The sequence below is a fragment of the Salvelinus alpinus genome, chromosome 35 (assembly GCF_045679555.1).
Source record: "Salvelinus alpinus chromosome 35, SLU_Salpinus.1, whole genome shotgun sequence".
NCBI classification, from domain to species: domain Eukaryota; kingdom Metazoa; phylum Chordata; class Actinopteri; order Salmoniformes; family Salmonidae; genus Salvelinus; species Salvelinus alpinus.
The window spans coordinates 7231336-7251063 of record NC_092120.1 but is presented as its reverse complement, the minus strand read 5'-3'; the positions used below and the strand labels follow the sequence as shown (position 1 = coordinate 7251063).

Here is a 19728-nt window from a genome sequence, read left to right as displayed (position 1 = left end):
GTGTAAGTGAGTGTTTTGCATGCATGAATGTGATCATGTAGGGTGTTGAAAGATGCCAAAGCAAATAACCAAAAAGCCACCAAGATTCACAACAAAATCTATGAAGGTGTCTGCACGGAGAGAGTCTCCTCCATGAATGGGGAAGTGGTGTATTTATCCTATGACTCAGCGGGCCCAGGTGTTTCCCATGTAGCTGACGACCCTCCCAACTCCGCCCACCGGCATCCTAATAAGGAAACAAGAACAAAGAGAGAATACGGCAGACAGAGTGGGAGGGTCGTCACAACTTATAAATCATAACAATTCTGTTTGAAATACAGCTGTAGACAGAAGTCAAATATCAAAGATCACACATACAACTGATGTCTCCCCTGAGTTAGGCAAAATAGGAAAAGGTCCAAGTTATTTTATTATGCTTGCAGTCAACCCCTAGTGATGTCACCTTCTACGTCATTACCTTCTACTCATGAGACCAAGCCCATGCATACACAACTATACAAACAATAGTTTCAGTGTTATTAGCAGTAAATGTCCACTCCCCAAGTTGATTTATAGTGGTATGTCTGACTAGTCTCTTATCTCTTTCACTCCCCTGCAGGGTTCTGTGTCTATGAATCTATTTTATCTTTGAGGCATTTTCTCACAGACCTCCTGTTTTGACTGCAATAACTCACACATCTCTCAGACCGTTTCTTTACAAGAGGCAGCGACTAGAAAAGACTGTGGAACAATATTAAACCTTATAATGAACATATATATTGTTAATCTGTAGTCTAGGACCCTACACATGTGGAGGGGGAGGGGTCTTATAGCCCTTCCCCTTCTATTAATACAACATAAGCATCATCAATTATTATAACACATCAAACATTTGGTGCAGCCCCTATCATGACCCCAAGTTGACCCCATCAGTTCCTCTGGTGATGTAGAGGTTAACCCAGGCCCTGTAGCTCCCAGCACAACACCTATTCCCTAGACGCTGTAACCGTAAAAAGCTTGGTTTCATGCATGTTAACATCAGAAGCCTCCTCACTAAGTTTGTTTTATTCACTGCTTTAGCACACTCCGCCAACCCTGATGTTCTAGCCGTGTCTGAATCCTGGCTTAGGAAGACCACCAAAAATTCTCAAATGTCCATCCCCAACTACAACATTTTCCGACAAGTTAGAACTGCCAAAGGGGGCAGAGTTGCAATCTACTGCAGAGATAGCCTGCAGAGTTCTGTCATACTATCCAGGTCTGTGCCCAAACAATTCGAGCTTCTACTTTTAAAAATCCACCTTTCCAGAAATAAGTCTCTCACCGTTGCCGCTTGTTATAGACCCCCCTCAGCCCCCAGCTGTGCCCTGGACACCATATGTGAACTGATTGCCCCCCATCTATCTTCAGAGTTCGTACTGTTAGGTGACCTATACTGGGATATGTTTAACGCCCCGGCCGTCCTACAATCTAAGCTTGATGCCCTCATCCCGTCAGTAGAGGATGCCTGGTTGCTCTTTAAAAGTGCTTTCCTCACCATCTTAAATAAGCATGCCCCATTCAAAAAATGTAGAACTAAGAACAGATATAGCCCTTGGTTCACCCCAGACTTGACTGCCCTTGACCAGCACAAAACATCCTGTACCTTCTCCACTATGCAATCTGGTTTCCGAGCTGGTCATGGGTGCACCTCAGCCATGCTGAGGTCCTAAACGATATCATAACCGTCATCGATAAAAGACAGTGCTGTGCAGCCGTCTTTATCGACCTGGCCAAGGCGTTCGACTCTGTCAATCACCGCATTCTTATCGTCAGACTCAATAGCCTTGGTTTCTTAAATGGCTGCCTCGCCTGGTTCACCAGCTACTTCTCAGATAGAGTTCAGTGTGTCAAATCGGAGGGCCTGTTGTCCGGACCTCTGGCAGTCTCTATGGGGGTACCACAGGGTTCAATTCTTGGGCCGACTCTTTTCTCTGTATATATCAATGATGTCGTTCTTGCTGCGGGTGGTTCTCTGATCCACCTCTACGCAGACGACACAATTCTGTATACATCTGGCCCTTCTTTGGACACTGTGTTAACAAACCTCCAAACGAGCTTCAATGCCATACAACACTCCTTCCGTGGCCTCCAACTGCTTTTAAATGCTAGTAAATCTAAATGCATGCTCTTCAACCGATTGCTGCCCGCACCCGCCCGCCCGACTGGCATCACTACTCTGGATGGTTCTGACTTAGAATATGTAGACAACTACAAATACCTAGGTGTCTGGTTAGACTGTAAACTCTCCTTCCAGACTCACATTAAGTATCTCCAATCTAAAATTAAATCAAGAATCGGTAACCTATTTTGCAACAAAGCATCCTTCACTCATGCTGTCAAACATACCCTCGTAAAACTGACTATCCTACCGAACCTTGACTTTGGCGATGTCATTTACAAAATAGCCTCCAACACTCTACTCAGCAAATTGGATGTAGTCTATCACAGTGCCATTTGTTTTGTCACCAAAGCCCCATATACTACCCACCACTGCAACCTGTATGCTCTCATTGGCTGGCCCTCGCTACATATTCTTCGCCAAACCCACTGGCTCCAGGTCATCTATAAGTCTTTGCTAGGTAAAGCCCCGCCTTATCTCAGCTCACTGGTCACCATAGCAACACCCACCCGTAGCATGCGCTCCAGCAGGTATATTTCACTGGTCATCCCCAAAGCCAACACCTCCTTTGGCCGGATTCCCTTCCAGTTCTCTGCTGCCAATGATTGGAACGAATTGCAAAAATCACTGAAGCTGGAGACTCATATCACCCTCTCTAACTTTCAGAATCAGCTGTAAGAGCAGCTTACCGTTCACTGTCTCTGTACACAGCCCATCTGTAAATAGCACACCCAACTACCTCATCCCCATATTGTTATTTATGTATTTTTGCTCTTTTGCACCCCAGTATCTCTACTTGCACATCATCATCTGCACATCTATCACTCCAGTGTTAATGCTAAATTGTAATTATTTCGCCTCTAAGGCCTATTTATTGCCTTACCTCCCTAATCTTACTACATTTGCACACACTGTACATAGATTTTTCTATTGTGTTATTGACTGTACGTGTGTTTATCCCATATGTAACTCTGTTTTGTTGTTTTTGTAGGACAAATTGCTTTATCTTGGCCAGGTCGCAGTTGTAAATGAGAACCTGTTCTCAACTGGCCTATCTGGTTAAATAAAGGTGAAACATTAAAATAAATACAAAATTAAGCTTTTAAGTGGCTAGAAAATGGCAGAGGTTGTAATCTGATCTAAATTGTATAACCAATGTGAATGTGAATATGTGAGGTGAAGGTTGAAGGATGTGCACTAGATTTCTGCGTTGTATAATGCAGTGCACCCATTGCAGTGACACAGCATGTTTCCTGCTGTTTGTTTTATTATCAGTATGTCCATATTGATCCCCATTTTAGGCCATTTGATAACACATTGACCCGTAATCTAAAAATAACAGTGATATTTCTATGTTCTTGTTTGACTTGGCTCTGATAAAGGGTTACATTTAGGATTAGTGGCAACAGAGTGGTACTGGCATGGAGTTCAACCACCTCCGGATAGGAATACACAGAGGCACACAGTGGATTTCTGGAAATGCAATATGTTTTGGTGACAATTCCACCAGCTATACAATCTGTTTAACTCCTGGAAATGTTCTTGCAGGCGATATTTTTAGGGAAATGTCTTGTCAGACAGTTAGCAAGCATAATCTGCAAAATGTATTACATCATCTGAATAATCAGTGTTTGTTTTTCTCTGTCATCCAACTATTTTAACAACATCTTAACAATGCATTTCATCATGTAAACTAAGCCCCCCCCCCCCCCCCCCCTATATAACGTGGTTTGCCACTGACTATTCAGAATACAACAATGCAAAGTACCTGAAGTGTAAGTAAAAAACAAACTGTTAATATTTGTTATAAAACTGTTATAACCATAGACCACAGAGGTTATAACACAACATAAGAAACTAAAACATGGTCACCTCACATTTACTTATGTGTACGCCTAGTACCAGACCAATGGCCACATGAACCAGATTTGCCCTCATGTTTTTATTTTTTTGTAGAAACATTTTGCAATACCGCTGAGAGAATTGTCGACCAGCTGTACCAAATCTAACTTTACTGAAGAAAGCAAGTGAGTGTGAAGCAGATCACAGCAGCTGGCTCTCTGGGAACTTTGCAGTTTATGTTGATTCTGAGGGAATGCGAGAGTCTCTCTGTCAGATGAAGGACTCTCTCCACTCATTCACCTCAGGGACAGGCAGAGAGAAGTGGAGCTCTCTATTCCCTTCTTTTCCACTCCTATACTCAAACGGGCTGTACAGTCATGAATTTCAGAGTATTAGTAATTTCTTCTACTGTATAGGCTGATGATGAAGAAGAAAGAGATGACGAACAGACAAACCTGTAGCATTATCTATGTGCCTCTCTTTGTCATTCAAATGAGCAGTTGTATACAGTTGAGATAATTTTATACCCTGAGAACACAGATGTAACCTTTTCCATTTGTGATGTTTTTTAACACAGAGCATATACTGTATCTTTTATTTTTGGAGAAATATAGAAATCTTTATTTTCTGTGTTAAATTCCTTCATAAATGAATTCTTCCTCTGATACTGTGATCATAAAATACAATATTTCTTGAAAAAGTATAAAAAATAAAAAAAACAGTCAAATACTTGGGATTTGACAAAGAGTTATTGGGTATCATAAAGGGAGGATTAGGGCCCTGTCTCTGGGATACTCGATCAGCAGCCAACAACACACTTCTCAAAAAGTGAAAGACAAAAGCCTGCCATCTGCTGGTATAAAAAACAAACTTAAAGTAACCCAGACAGACCATAGGTCTAAACTACTGAAGCTGTTTCTAGATGAGTAGGTACATGCAATCAATGCTTCTGCTACATAATAGAGTTATCTTAAAAACTGCACCAGGTCTATCAAAATGTTTTAATATTTTTTTTTCAAAAATATGTACTGTAACATATAATCCCACAACACTGGATGCGTAGCAAAAGCCAGCCAACATGTTTTTATTGCTGTGTGGAAATTTAAAAACAGGCTAAAATAATTATACCTTTGGTTCCTGCTGCCATGCTTCTTTTGGGGGTTCTGCCATAATTAGGCCAGCACAGCACTCATATCCAGAGCAACGTGAATCAAAATGCTCTCTCAGCCTCATGGCAAAATGTAAGCAATAGCATGAGATGAGCTATAAAACAGCACATTTTTCTCTCTGACCCATAGAAAATGTGTAGACATTCAGGAAATTAGCTTTAAAACGGCAACATTTTCTCATAGCCTCCTGACAAAATGTCTAGAATAGCATTATAAAACAGCACATTTTTTTAATGTGTTTAAATGGAGGAAGTAATAAATAAATGCATTAAAATAGAAAACACTTTTGAAAGAACGTAGGACACATGTATGATTTTGACAGTGCTTACTGAAGGTCTATAGACAAGTGCTATATCTGTGGACCTTTTTCATTATGCCACTATACCCACTGGGCAAAAACTGGTTGAATCAACATTGTTTCCACTTCATTTCAACAGACAATTTCTATTTGATTACGTTGAATCAATGTGGAAAACTGATTGGAGAGAGAATTTCGTATTTTATTCACACAACTTTTAACTTAAATCCAATGATAGGTTATAATGTTGGTTGATTTCACGTTGAATTCATGTTAGTTGACAACTCAACCAAATGTAATTCAAAACTAGACATTTAATTGAAGTATGTAATTCCTCTCTTGAGCTGTGGGGATGTCAACCAGCAGAGGGAGCATGGGGATTATAAATGGAATGGGATACAATCATTGGTTAATATACACCTACACGAAAGTCATACTGGACAGTGATCCTCAATCTCCATGTTATAGTATCCACATACCAGTTTGCATAACGGAGAATGTTTATTTATCAGAAAAGTAATGACAGAGTGGAAAGGAAATGTCTGAATGTAAGACATGATTTTGTTTGCTCTATTGACCCAGTTTTGTCATTGTCATTGCCTGTTATCATTGTTTGCTAAATCCCCACAGAGCTCCAAATGTATTATGGATTATCTCAAACATCCTTGGATTTGTTGGCAGCATTCCTTTGTGCATCCGTATCGTGCACCTGGAGGCATTGTGTATAATCTTCCTTCTAGGAGAGGATACTGTCATAATTATCCTACCTCTTGTGTCAGGACCAATATAAAAAACAGTAGCAATTTCCTTTAAACTGTAGTCTACTAATCCTAGACATCATATATGAACACATTCTTGTCTATTGATGTTCTGTATTATGTTATTCTGTATTATGTTTCATGTTTGGTGTGGACCCCAGGAAGAGTAGCCGCTGCTTTCGCAACAGCTGATGTGGATCCTAATAAAATACCCAAATAAATAGATTTATCACAATCCAGTTAAATTGTTAAAATAGCACGAGTTAGACGTCTAGAATTGTTCATTTCCTTTCTCTTCATTGCCTTTATTCTCTAAACCAATCCCGTTCCGTTTAACATATTCCCTGTTTCTGTTCAAGGTCCAACCAGCATCCAGTTTGCGTGTGTGCTAACGTTAATCAACATACAGAACGAAAAAGCTTGGTAGAGTTAAGATGGCGGCATGTGGGTGAGGAGGCTGTAGTTCTAAACTCGGGATTTTTTGTCATAAAATATTTATATGAATCATTACATATACAGATATCGAGAAAATAACATTTCCCAGACACATTTGTGTGTTCATTTGGATTGGATCCATGACATCCATACACTTCGTGGTTCACCCGTTGCCCGGGACTGAGGACCAGCTCAATGACAGGTATTTGTTGCGGGCGTGGAAAATAAGGGTTTAAATCAATTTATGTGTAGGGTGTGGCACCCGACGATTATCTATTTGTTTCGAAGCAATGTTCATATTGTCATGTATATTTCAATCGAACAATTTTCGACCACATTACCGTTCTTGAAGTAAGGCCCGGAATCTTGAACAAGCCTCTTCAACGTAGCTAACGTCGTTAGCTAGCCTGCTAGGCTAATAAGCTAGTTAGCCAGAGCTAGCAGCAGTTAACGGAGCTGTGTCGTTCGTTCTCTGACTGCCTGGAATGATTGGCCGATGGTCAGCGTTGAGATGGACAATGCGGCTTGGGGGATGGGGGGTACGTCGGTGATTATGGCATTGTAATGATCCGTCAATGTTTTTTTGCATTTGACATTGTGTATGTCATGTTAACTACCTTTTGTATATCTTATTGTCGACTATCCAGTTGGCCAGCTCAACGGAACCATTGAAGATGTAGCTAGCTAGTTAAGTGGCTAATAAGCTAGCTAATGTATTAGTCACTGCTAGATAACGTTAGCTAAGCTAGCCACACTTGTGCCAATATGTTTGCTTCCTAGTTAGGTACCGTTATCCAGCCAACCAATTGTAAGCTAACATTGGATTATTTGCTTATTTGCTACGACTTGTTTATCTAGCCAACGACGTTAGTTAACTAACAAACGTTAGGCGACCAACTAATATTGTTCCTCGTGAACTTGCAACTTGCCTAGTTAAATAAAAAAAATAACATCAGCCCGTTTTCAACGTCATATTCATAATCTCCAGCATCAAACCAATACAGTATGTGAAAACAGCGCTTTTCTATGATATGTGGTTTTAAAAGATACGGTACTAAAAAATGCTTCTCTGTGACATTGCAGGTAGGATTAAAAGTAAAACAATTATGATTTACAAAACCTGCAACGAGTTTCTAGGCCAAGGGTGTCTTTTCTTGGCCCCCATGTCACCGCGAATCTCACACTGTTTGAAAATCACTGTTGAAGATATAATTTGGTAGCAAGACCTTTATAACTTTGTATTCTTTTAAGTACAAAACAGAAATGCGCCGTTTTCACATATGCTGGACATAATAAAAATGAGGTTGAAAGTGGTGGAGTTGGCCTTTTTTAAATTACTATTTTTTAAAGGCGTTAGCTTAAGAGAGACAAGGACCAGCTATGAACAGTTGACTGTCTGTCTTGTGACCTGCATTTTGCTCTGTAGGTGATTTATAGTAAACCTATTTATATCATCCATTGAGATTGAACTGATTAATGTGCCGTTCTACTTTAAGACAGAGATTGGGATGTTGGAAAAGCACATATTGAATGACCTTGAATTAAAAGCCAGGATATGACATATGAAGCTAGGATTTTGTACTTGTGTAGAATCCAGGTCTGTACCATTGGCCACCTGCTTGGGCCTAATTGACCAAGATGGTTCAGTTGACTTAACCTGGGCCTAATACAATCATGTTCACTCATCTTGCGACATAATTGGCTGATGTGGATTGACAATCATTCCCCAAGTAAGCCATATCTTTTACAAGCTGCTAGCAATGGCATGCATTCACATTTACTATATGGTCACCATGTGCTAATATATCCCCCTACTGCTCAACTGTAGTTGTCTTACCAAAGAGGTGTTTCGTACCATAGTTGTCAAGAGGCATACTTTTATCCCAAATAAATAGGATATTTGCTTATAGGTTGTGACTCACAAGCCAGTCTCATGGACTGCTCTTGCCTCGACTGTTCAGGATGTCTTTTCATGACCCAGATGAGTACACTAATTCTTCTCTGACTGGATCAAACAGTATTTTTGTACAGGTTAGGAGGAGAACATTAGGTTTAGAATACGCAAACACATTTCTTGCAGACTAAAAGAACCCTTCTGTCCTGTTGATGTTAGTTTTTAATGGCTCTGGGTGGTGTGCCTCATATATCAAGACAGTGTTGCTGGCTCATTGTTTATCTTCTGCTGACGGACTGGTTCCTGTCGCTGGACAACCGGCCGGGCCATGCCTTATAAGTCATTGCCATCCATTGGCTTGTCCACTGGGCTTGCTTGACAGGAAATGTCATTTGGCGTAGGCCTATTACTTAAATTTTCACCCCTTACAGCTTGCATTCTACTGTCTGATAGCCTTTCCCCTTTGCAACACCTTTGACAAGATTTGTCCACTTTCTGCGGCTGACTTTTTGTATGATATCAGCCTTGGTGTATTGACTTGCTCCCTTGAGCATATGGATTAATTAAATGTTTGTTCTCTTCACCTGTTTCCTGTCAACATAACCATTGTTGTACTTCAACCATTAAATTGAGAATCAATGCTTTCAGTAGTGTAGCCTATAGCAGTTGAAGCTCTGTTTAAACAATTGTTGATCCTATTTGACCTGTCATTTCATAGCAAGCAAAAGGAGTAAGGAATGTGCCTGGTTCACTCGTTGAGAGAATAGATGCTAGAGCTGAAACAAAGTAAAGCTGTCAGCCTGCCATGTTTTACACGACATGGTTTTTAAACTTACTTAGAATCAAAGATTTTGCAGGTCTAAGATGGTGACAGTTAAGGACTTGGAGTTGTACTAAATAATCACTCTGCTAAACTTGTACTAAAAAGAATGGTCACAATAGTACTGATGTACAGTTGAAGTCGGAAGTTTACATACACGTAGGTTGGAGTCATTAAAACTAGTTTTACAACCACTCTACAAATTTCTTGTTTACAAACTATAGTTTTGGCAAGTCGGTTAGGACATCTAATTTGCATGACATTAGTAATTTTCCAACAATTGTTTAGACAGATTTATTTCACTTATAATTCACTGTATCACAATTCCAGTGGGTCAGAAGTTTACGTTCACTAAGTTGACTGTGCCTTTAAACAGCTTGGAAATTCTGAAAATGATGTCATGGCTTTAGAAGCTTCTGACAGGCTAATTGACATCATTTGAGTCAATTGGAGGTGTACCTGTGGATGTATTTCAAGGCCTACCTTCAAAGTCAGTGCCTCTTTGCTTGACATCATAGGAAAATCAAAAGAAATCAGCCAAGACCTCAGAAAGAAAATTGTAGACTTCCACAAGTCTGGTTCATCCTTGGGAGCAATTTCCAAACGCCTGAAGGTACCACGTTCATCTGTACAAACAATAATAGTACGCAAGTATAAACATCATGGGACCACGCAGCCGTCATACCGCTCAGGAAGGAGACGTGTTCTGTCTCCTAGAGATGAACGTACTTTGGTGCGAAAAGTGCAAATCAATCCCAGAACAACAGCAAAGAACCTTGTGAAGATGCTGGAGGAAATGGGTACAAAAGTATCTCTCTATCCACTGTAAAATGAGACCTATATCGACCTAACCTGAAAGGCCGCTTAGCACGGAAGAAGCCACTGCTCCAAAACCGCCATAAAAAAAGCCAGACTACGGTTTGCAACTGCACATGGGGACAAAGATCGTACTTTTTGGAGAAATGTCTTCTGGTCTGATGAAACAAAAATGGAACTGTTTGGCTATAATGACCATCGTTATGTTTGGAGGGAAAAGGGGGAGGCTTGCAAGCCGAAGACCATCATCCCAACCGGGAAGCACAGGGGTGGCAGCATCATGTTGTGGGGGTGCTTTGCTGCAGGAGACACTGGTGCACTTCACAAAATAAATGGCATCACGAGGAAAGAGAATTGCGTGGATATATTGAAGCAATATTTCAAGACATCAGTCAGGAAGTTAAAGGTTGGTCGCAAATTGGTCTTCCAAATGGACTTTTGACCCCAAGCATACTTCCGATGTTGTTGCAAGATGGCTTAAGGACAACAAAGTCAAGGTATTGGAGTGGCCATCACAAAGCCCTGACCTCAATCCTATAGAAAATGTGTGGGCAGAACAGAAAAAGTGTGTGCGAGCAAGGAGGCCTACAAACCTGACTCAGTTACACCAGCTCTGTCAGGAGGAATGGGCCAAAATTCACCCAACTTATTGTGGGAAGCTTGTGGAAGTCTACTTGAAACGTTTGACCCAAGTTAAACAATTTAAAGGCAATGCTACCAAATACACTCAATTAGTATGTAAACTTCTGACCCACTGGGAATGTGATGAATAAAATAAAAGCTGAAATAAATCCTTCTGACATTTCACATTCTTAAAATAAAGTGGTGATCCTAACTGACTTAAGAGAGGGAATTTTTACTCTGATTAAATGTCAGGAATTGTGAAAAACTGAGTTTAAATGTATTTGGCTAAGGTGTATGTAAACTTCCGACTTCAACTGTAGCTCCGCACATTCCCTGTCTCTTTTGACTTTGGGAATGACCTGCCCGCTGGCATCCTGTGAGTGAAGGCAACAGTCCCAATGCAGTGCATATGGTTATACACACCATGCTCTAACTGTTTAGCTATACTGCCAATTAGATTTTTTTTTTTTTAATTGAAGCTGGTGAGCAATTTTGATACTATTGTCATCAGTATTTGAGATTCTCATCGGACTTCTTGTTAATGTCGTGTAAGCAGATGCCATGCTCCTTATAGTCTACACAGAGTACAGACTAGTAGAAATGTCCTCATTGGCCATGGATTTCCAGACTGTTAATTGCACAGATTCACACCGTGAACAGGAATGAACAATCTCACTAATGTCTATTTTTTATTGGATTTTTATCCTTAACAGACTTCGTGAAGTGTCGGAGAAACTCAACAAATACAACTTTAACAGGTAAGACCTGAAAATTATGTATTTTATTTTAACTGTGGAATTATCAGCAAATGTATTATTCAGCCATGTCTTTCAGCAGGGACCACACTCCACAGATAAATATATAGCGGTTTTATAGCTTTTCTACATGTTAACATTCACTACATTGTCTGTCTCCAATGCAGTCATCCACACCTCAACCTGCTGGAGCAGGCCACCTTAAAACAGTGTGTAGTTGGACCAAACCATGCTGGCTTTCTGCTTGAGGTAACATTGAAGGATTTATGTATATTACAATCATTAACATTTGAGCTGTACTGCCTCTACATTTTGGATGGAGGTTGTGAATCCAAATGGCACCATATTTCCTATACAGTGCACACAGTGTCTGTTTTTGTTTAAAACAATTAAATAATAAGAGCACCATTTATTAATAAAATAAATATTTTTGTGTTTTGTGACATGCCATCACCTTTTCCTTTTTGATAATATGTAGTAATTTCTTTCTTTCCAGGATGGACGTGTGTGTCGGATCAGCTTTGCTGTCCAGCCTGATCGTCTGGAGCTGACCAAACCAGATGGCAACGATGGGTGAGACTGTTTACACTAGGAAAATAGTTTCATCCTAATGGAGTTTGGGAGAACTTTATATACCAGGGGTTGCATTAGCTTTCAGAAATTGGTGTTTTCAAAACATATACCATAAAAAAATCTGCGTTTTAAACCATTTCACCTGCGTTTTTATATTGCATTTTTGTAAAATCTTTTGCTTCAGTTGAGTGAAACTATATAGTTGCACGCCCCTTTTCTTCACACAAAATACATTAGTGCAGCACATTCGGCAGAAAATTGTTTTCATCCGATGATAACAGAAGTGCAATGCTATTTGGCTAGTAAATTAGTTTGCAATGAAAAAGCAAGGTATTTTTTTGCAAAAACGATGGGTGGCCACCATATTTGTAATGTTTGTCATCGAAAGAATGTAGCCAGCTACATTTCCTAATGTTTTGGCTGATGATAATCTTGCTTTGTAACTTGTTACTGTATAAACTACACTGGAGGAAAGTACCAAACACATCATATCAGTCAGAGCGCTGTCTGGTGATCCTATGAGAGAACAGAGATTTCATCTGAGTGGAGAAGTGACACTGAAGCATAAAAATGAGTCCTTTTACATTCTTGATTTGGTGCGAACCCTGACTGAAGCCGAGCAGAATTGACAATAAGAAGCGGTTTAGATCTGCATTTACAAAACGCAGCAAGATATTTTTCTGCCTTGACTCCTGCATGCTGAAGCCTAGCAATGGTGAGTCCTGCGAGTTGAGTTCCACAGAGTTCTTACTAAGTACTTAGGCCTACTAGTTGAACAGTTTCATTATGTTATTATTTAGTCACTTAAAACACTATGACAAATGAAAGACCAGAAAGTGTTGACTGTGTTGAGGTGTTTTGCATCATGGACAATGTGTGTTTTATAGATAAGTAATTGGTATTTTATTCCATCTCTGCAATTTACTGTCCCAAACAAAAACTAGACAAAACAAAGCTCGCAATGGTATTTTAGCATTTAGGAAATCTAGGCTGCGTTCTGAAAGCCAATTGCATTTATGAATTTGCTTTTCTTCGTTTTATTTTGTATGAGCAAGAATGCCTTTTTAGCTGTTGCTCGGGATTGTGTTGGTGGCCAGCATGCATTTGTGAGTTTCATTGATACCATATATGTCTTACCAGCAGAACAGCGTCAAACCGTGAACTAGGCCCTCTAGTTGCAAAGCATGCAAGTGAATCAGCCTGAGAAAGACTGGTGAATAATGTGACTGGTTTACTTTAAGTTTTTTGCAGAGCACATGTTTTGTTGCCTGGCACGGTGAAATAAGCTGAACTTTTCAAAAGAAAATTAGATGGTTTCAAATGGTAAAAGCTTTGCAGTCAGCTGCATTGTGGGTTACTGGAAAGCCTTACTGTGGAAAAAGCACTGCACATTTTCAATCAGTAACTTTGACAGCTGACTGAACAAAGCTTCCACTCAGAATAATATCCAGTCACACTCCTCACTATATTTCATTTTTTTAGTGTCATACTTGTGTAATAAATGATAAACAAATGTACATTTTTACAGGTTTGTTTTATTTCTGCAGAAGTCTGCACAATTCCTTTCATTGTTAGGCCTAATATACTCAGTTGCTAAATAAAACACTTCTATATTTTGTGTGTTGCTAAAATGCCTAATAGTAAAATGTATCTGCATTCTTTCATTGGGAAGCAATTCACAATATATTGAGATACTGTGTACAAAGGAGTCATGGGTTTGAATCTCAGAGAGGACAATGCTGTTATGGTCAGTCTCAGGCGTTGCTCATGATTTGGTGGCAAGTATGTAATGCAGTTGACTCAATTAAACCTAGACTGCAGCATATTCATACATCCATGTACAATAGACATCACATTTAACACAATACACTCCGATGATATCAAATTCTTATTTTAGGAGTTAGCAATCGCAGCCCTAAAAAATCCCAAGAACCTTTAAAAAGGAATAAGTCTTGAAGGCGGAACGAGTTGCAGCCAATTCTGATTCCTGAGGGTGTTGCCATGCTAGTCTCCATTTCCCCGGTATTTTTTTATTTTTTTAACCTTAAACATAAAAATGTAAAAGCCCTAAGACATGGGCCACAACCTGGGATTTCCACTCCCAGGTTGTCGTCTTAATCTTCGGTCCCATTATGTGGGACTACTAGGTATGTAGTAACTGATCTGATCTCCCGTCTTTTGTTTCCAGTTCAAAGTTGAGTGGCAGTGGTTCAGGGACAGGAAGGAGCTCCAGGCCAGGCAGGACTAGTGATCCTCCCTGGTTCCTGTCTGGCTCTGACACACTGGGCAGACTGGCAGGCAACACCCTTGGGTAAGTTCTGGCAGTAAGGGCCCTCAGGAAAAACCTCCCCTAGACGCACTCGGGTAAAGTCGTTATATGGCTTCATGTGCATTAGCGCCACTTAGGCCTAGACAAAGACAGCTGCAGGAGGACTGCTGAAGGCATTATTACTATCCAGGATTCAGGTATTGTCCATGTAAAATGAGATGACGTGGTCAGAATCAGACCTTGTAGCACCGAGTTGTCCTGGAAGTTGGGACCTTCAATCCAAAGCAGCAGCAGCTCTGAGGTTAAAGGCATAAACATAAAATACCTATTGAGCTTTGATAGAAATGTGGTGTGGGCTGATTTTGAATGACACTAGGTGAAAGCAATCTACCATCCTCCATAGTTTTTTCCACCTTGTTTTTTTTTCTTACTTTACTGGCCCCTTAATTATGAGATTTAATGTAGTCAAATTCATCTTTCAAAAATGACAAGACATTTGCTACCAAACAATTTCTTCCAAATTGCGGTATGCATAAATACCCTAGGACCTCTGCTCTCTCTGTGAAAGCCAGCTGTCCCACGGTTAATTGCTAATCCAGTGTGCAGGCAGACAGCCGTGTGTTGAGTTGAGAGTTTCTGCTGTGTGGCTGACTGCTGTGCCTGACCTTCGCCTTGTGCTATAACAGTAGTCGCTGGAGCTCCGGGGTGAATGGTGGATCAGGTGGAGGAGGAGGAGGTGGCGGCGGCGGCAGCAGCAGCAGTGTAGGAGGTGCAGGGGGAGGAGGTGTAGGAGGAGCGGTCAGTGGAGGAGGTGGTGGAGGCTCCTCTGGGAGGTCGTCTACAGCTGCCAGGGACTCGAGACGTCAGACCAGGGTGATCCGCACAGGGAGGGACCGGGGCTCTGGTCTCCTGGGTAGCCAGCCCCAGCCTGTCATCCCTGCCTCGGTCATCCCAGAGGAACTCATCTCCCAGGTTAGACCCACTGTCTGTCCTCAACTACATTTATTTATATTCTGGAAGTGACCTCACCATATGACAATTTTATTGCTTGACCAGAGCCCCCCATTAATTTTATAAAGAGCCTCAACACATGGCCTTCACTTCTCTCTGATGCTCAGTCACCACCGTCACATGGTTGATTTCTGGGTGGTGATCTTCATGTTGCCTCCCCTCTTCCCCAGGCTCAGGTGGTCCTCCAGGGGAAGTCTAGGAGTGTGATCATCCGGGAGCTCCAGAGGACCAATCTGGATGTCAACCTGGCCGTCAACAACCTACTGAGCAGAGACGATGAGGACGGTGACGATGGCGATGACACAGCCAGCGAGTCCTACCTCCCTGGAGGTACCACTTTATTTCACCTTGATGTGTATTCTACAGCTTTGTCTCATTAGGATGATAATCTATTGCAAGAAAGACTCAACATGGCAGCTTTGTATGAAGGAGCAGAGGGCTCTCAAACCGTTTGGTCTGGTTTAAGGGGCTTATGTGAACGCTTTATGTAGATAGTTGGTATTTGCTAAATTTGTGATTTGCTACATTTGTGAAACCGAAGGAGTTTTCACAAAAATTCTAAATGCAAACGTCTTTATTAACCTATGGGTTTGACCCTTGCCTGATGGGACAATAATAGTTATGTCATAAACATCCCTCTCTTTTGTGTTGACCTTACAGAGGACCTGATGTCCTTGCTGGACGCTGACATCCACTCAGCCCACCCCAGTGTCATCATCGATGCTGACGCCATGTTCTCTGAGGACATCAGCTACTTCGGCTACCCCTCCTTCAGACGCTCCTCCCTGTCCCGCCTGGGCTCCTCGCGAGGTAACTGACCACACGGCACTCAGAGCTGCTGCCTAGGGACCATCCTCCTCCTCTGTAGTCGGGAGGTGGAGATTTAAATCATTTATCTTCCTAAATAGTTGTAGTAACAAGTTACCTTATCCGTTACCTAAATGGATGTAAGATTACTTTTCACCATATATAGTATATGCTTTTAGTTCTCTGATAGTTGAGGTATATTGTTAAAGTCAATACTAGTCTTTCCTTTTCAACTTGTCGGCAAAGCCAATGTGGTGTTGTGAATGTGTGTTCAGTGTGCTGCATGGCCATAATACCTGTTCTTCAGTGAGCCCTCTGAGAAAGGCCCGCTAGACCCTGTCATTACAGGCACCACTCTCTACTGCAGCCTTATGCTGTAGGATAAACCCTTTCCCTTGTAATGCATGTCTATCTCTAATCTATCCTGACCTGTCCTCCTACCTCACATTTCAACATGTGAGTGTGCAGACAGACACCACTATTAACTTTCCCCTTTTTACTGCCAAAACCCTCTTATTTGCATAATTCCAAAAACAAATCTCTTTAATTTGTTGATGGGTCTTCCCCAGAGAGTGGCTTACTTTTATCCCACTGGTGTGACCCCATTGCCATACCAGTTCTCCTTCTTCCCTTAGAGCGTGACTCAGAGCTGTTGCGTGAGCGCGAGTCTGTGTTGAGGTTGCGGGAGCGGAGGTGGCTGGATGGGGCCTCGTTTGACACAGAGAGGGGCTCCACCAGCCGCGAGGGGGAGCCCAGCCTGGACAAGAAGAACATCCCCGTCCAGAGCCCTGTCTCTCTGGGCGAGGAGCTGCAGTGGTGGCCTGACAAGGTGGGAGGATGAGGACATTGATCGATTGGTTGATGGAATAATTTGATTAAAGGGAAGGTCCACTCATTTTGGTGTTCATTGATGTGATGTCAATAAAGCTTGTTCAGGGAACATGACAGCATTAATTTATCACATTAATGGATTTCCCACTTGGTTTATTTCTAACAATATGTTTTAATAGTTTTCGCTAGGTCTATATCCTCAATATTGTTTTGGGTTAATATGCACAGATCAGATGAGCACATTTTTCTAAGTAATGTTTCTGTTGGCGTTTTGGTCCAGGATGGTGTGAAGTTTGTGAGCATCGGGTCCTTGTTCTCTGAGCTGGTGGCAGTGAGCTCTAAGGGGGAACTCTACCAGTGGAAGTGGAGTGAACCAGAACCATACAGAAACACACAGGTAAACATCTGTACTGTACAACAAGCCAACAGGACTGATTGCATGAACAGTGTCAAGGATTCAGCAGCAGCCTTTATCAAATAAAATTCAGATGATTTATCAGAGACCAGTGCTGTACACTAACACCAACTCTCCTCCTGAGGACTACTTTGTAAATAGGTGTTTTCATTCAAATACATGTTTTATTAGCAAACCCACCCCATTAAAAAATATATATATCTAAAAAATGGACTCCTCCTCCAATCAGAACCCTTCTATCCGCCACCCCCGGGTGTCCTTCCTGGGCCTGACCAATGAGAAGATCACCCTGCTGTCTGCTAACAGCATCAGAGCCACCGTGGCCACGGAGACCAACAAGGTGGCGACCTGGATGGATGACACCCTGAGCAGCGTGGCATCCAAGCTGGAACACAGTGCCCAGGCCTACCCTGAGCTGCAGGGGGAGCGCATCGTGTCTCTGCACTGCTGTGCCCTCTACACCTGCGCCCAGCTGGAGAGCAACCTGTACTGGTGGTGAGTTACAGTAGTTAATCCTCACTGCCGAGAGGAGAGAGATTGGCGGGATTTGCACTGGGATTGTGCCAAGCAAGCTCAATCAAGTGCTGCTAAAGTATTTGAAAGATAACAATTACTAGTTGAACTCAGGCAGTGGCTGGCCAGAGGCCCTCGCTCTACTCAAATGTCCAGTGCAAATGTAGAACTCGGTCCTTGAGAGATCTATGCGTACAAGAAGGTTAAGCTGGATGTTAGTGGTTTATGTTTTGAAATGTTTCCTCAGGGGTGTTGTGCCTTTTAGTCAACGGAAAAAGATGCTTGAAAAGGCTAGAGCCAAGAACAAGAAGCCAAAGTCCAGTGCCGGTATCTCCTCAATACCCAACATCACCGTGGGAACGCAGGTGACAAAACATAACATTAAAACATAACATTAAACCAAGACTGGGAGCATTAGAACCCTGTGTATAAATGTTCCTTTTTCCTGAAATGTTTTTGTTCTCTGCACCTGTGAATCCGGTTGGATGTCTGTTGCGTACACTCGTACACTGCTTTTGAACGAATGTGAACAGGTGTTTGTGTCCTCTCTCCAGGTGTGCCTGAGGAATAACCCCCTCTACCACGCCGGGGCCGTTGCCTTTTCTGTCAACGCTGGGATCCCCAAGGTGGGACTGCTCCTCGAGTCTGTCTGGAACATGAACGACAGCTGCAGGTTCCAGCTGCGATCACCAGAGAGCCTCAAGAACATGGACAAGACCACCAAGACACAGGAGATCAAGTGAGTTAGCTTCCATTTCAGAGAGCATCTGGTCTCAATTCGCTCCCTGCCCTTTTCCCTTGGCCCTAACCCTTCTATGTTTGCAAATATCAAAGGGTTAGGCCCACGGGAAGGAGTAGGGAGTGAATTGAGATCAGCTTGTTCCCTTCAAAGCCACTCCAAATCTAAATCAATGGCCCTCATCTCCAACACTCATGAACTCAGTCCTACCCATTCTCGCCTTAGAACGGAGAGCAAGCCGGAGTTGGTAAAGACTGAGATGGGGCCCCCTCCTTCCCCGGCCTCCACCTGCAGTGACACCTCCTCCATCGCTAGCAGTGCTTCGCTGCCCTACAGTACGTCACATTACTAGCTACTATACTAATCACCTCTCTCTCTCGCTCTAATATTGCCATGACTCATTTGCCTTAGAAACGGATGGTGTGGCAATTGCAGGTCTCAATTAGAATTTTTTTGCTTGCAGTTTGAGTTTGTCTCTAGTTGTTGTATCTGATAATGAAATCTGCTGTATCTGCTTACGAGACCTGGGTTAAATACTTACGTCAAATGCTTGTGCTGCACTTGATTTAGCTTGCATGGTACAATGGAACCCAAATAGAATAGTCCTAAAAGTGCAAACCCTGCCCACCTTGCACAGTGGACAAGCTAAATCAAGCACACCTTGAGTATTTTACATGTTTGTTAACCCAGGTCTGGTCTGCTGTTGTATGAATATCCTAACATGTGTTCTCTGCCCTTACAGAACGAAGACGCTCGACCCCGGCTCCCAAAGAGGAGGAGAAGGTGAACGAGGAGCAGTGGCCTCTTCGGGAAGTGGTGTTTGTGGAGGATGTTAAAAATGTCCCTGTGGGAAAGGTGGGTGTGGCTACAGGAAGGGACCAGACCCTAACACTCTGGCAGGCTGGGGGATAGACGCCATTGTTTTGTTTTTATTAACAACAAAATATTTAGATTTATCACATATTTGATAGTTATTTCTAAAACCTAGAGTAATTTTTTTATTTCCGTTTTCATTTACA

General features: G+C 42.0%; 1 protein-coding gene across 24 annotated transcripts in view; it reads left to right on the top strand.

Annotated features, from left to right (window-relative positions):
* Window positions 1-6613: 6613 nt before the first annotated feature.
* LOC139564316 (E3 ubiquitin-protein ligase UBR5-like) overlaps window positions 6614-19728 on the top strand; it is a 46560-nt gene continuing 33445 nt past the window's right edge. For 10 of the 24 annotated variants that reach the window (XM_071383742.1, XM_071383745.1, XM_071383741.1 and 7 more), the window contains exons 1-15: window positions 6614-6844; window positions 11510-11554; window positions 11719-11800; window positions 12048-12124; window positions 14313-14435; window positions 15080-15365; window positions 15575-15734; window positions 16065-16214; window positions 16829-17040; window positions 17323-17439; window positions 17687-17952; window positions 18218-18335; window positions 18504-18709; window positions 18935-19044; window positions 19452-19564. In XM_071383742.1, coding sequence (XP_071239843.1) covers window positions 6783-6844; window positions 11510-11554; window positions 11719-11800; window positions 12048-12124; window positions 14313-14435; window positions 15080-15365; window positions 15575-15734; window positions 16065-16214; window positions 16829-17040; window positions 17323-17439; window positions 17687-17952; window positions 18218-18335; window positions 18504-18709; window positions 18935-19044; window positions 19452-19564 — 2127 coding nt within the window. In that variant the 5' untranslated portion in view covers window positions 6614-6782. The remainder of the gene's footprint in view (window positions 6845-11509; window positions 11555-11718; window positions 11801-12047; window positions 12125-14312; window positions 14436-15079; window positions 15366-15574; window positions 15735-16064; window positions 16215-16828; window positions 17041-17322; window positions 17440-17686; window positions 17953-18217; window positions 18336-18503; window positions 18710-18934; window positions 19045-19451; window positions 19565-19728) is intronic. The other 14 variants (XM_071383751.1, XM_071383753.1, XM_071383749.1 and 11 more) reach the window with 6 other exon arrangements.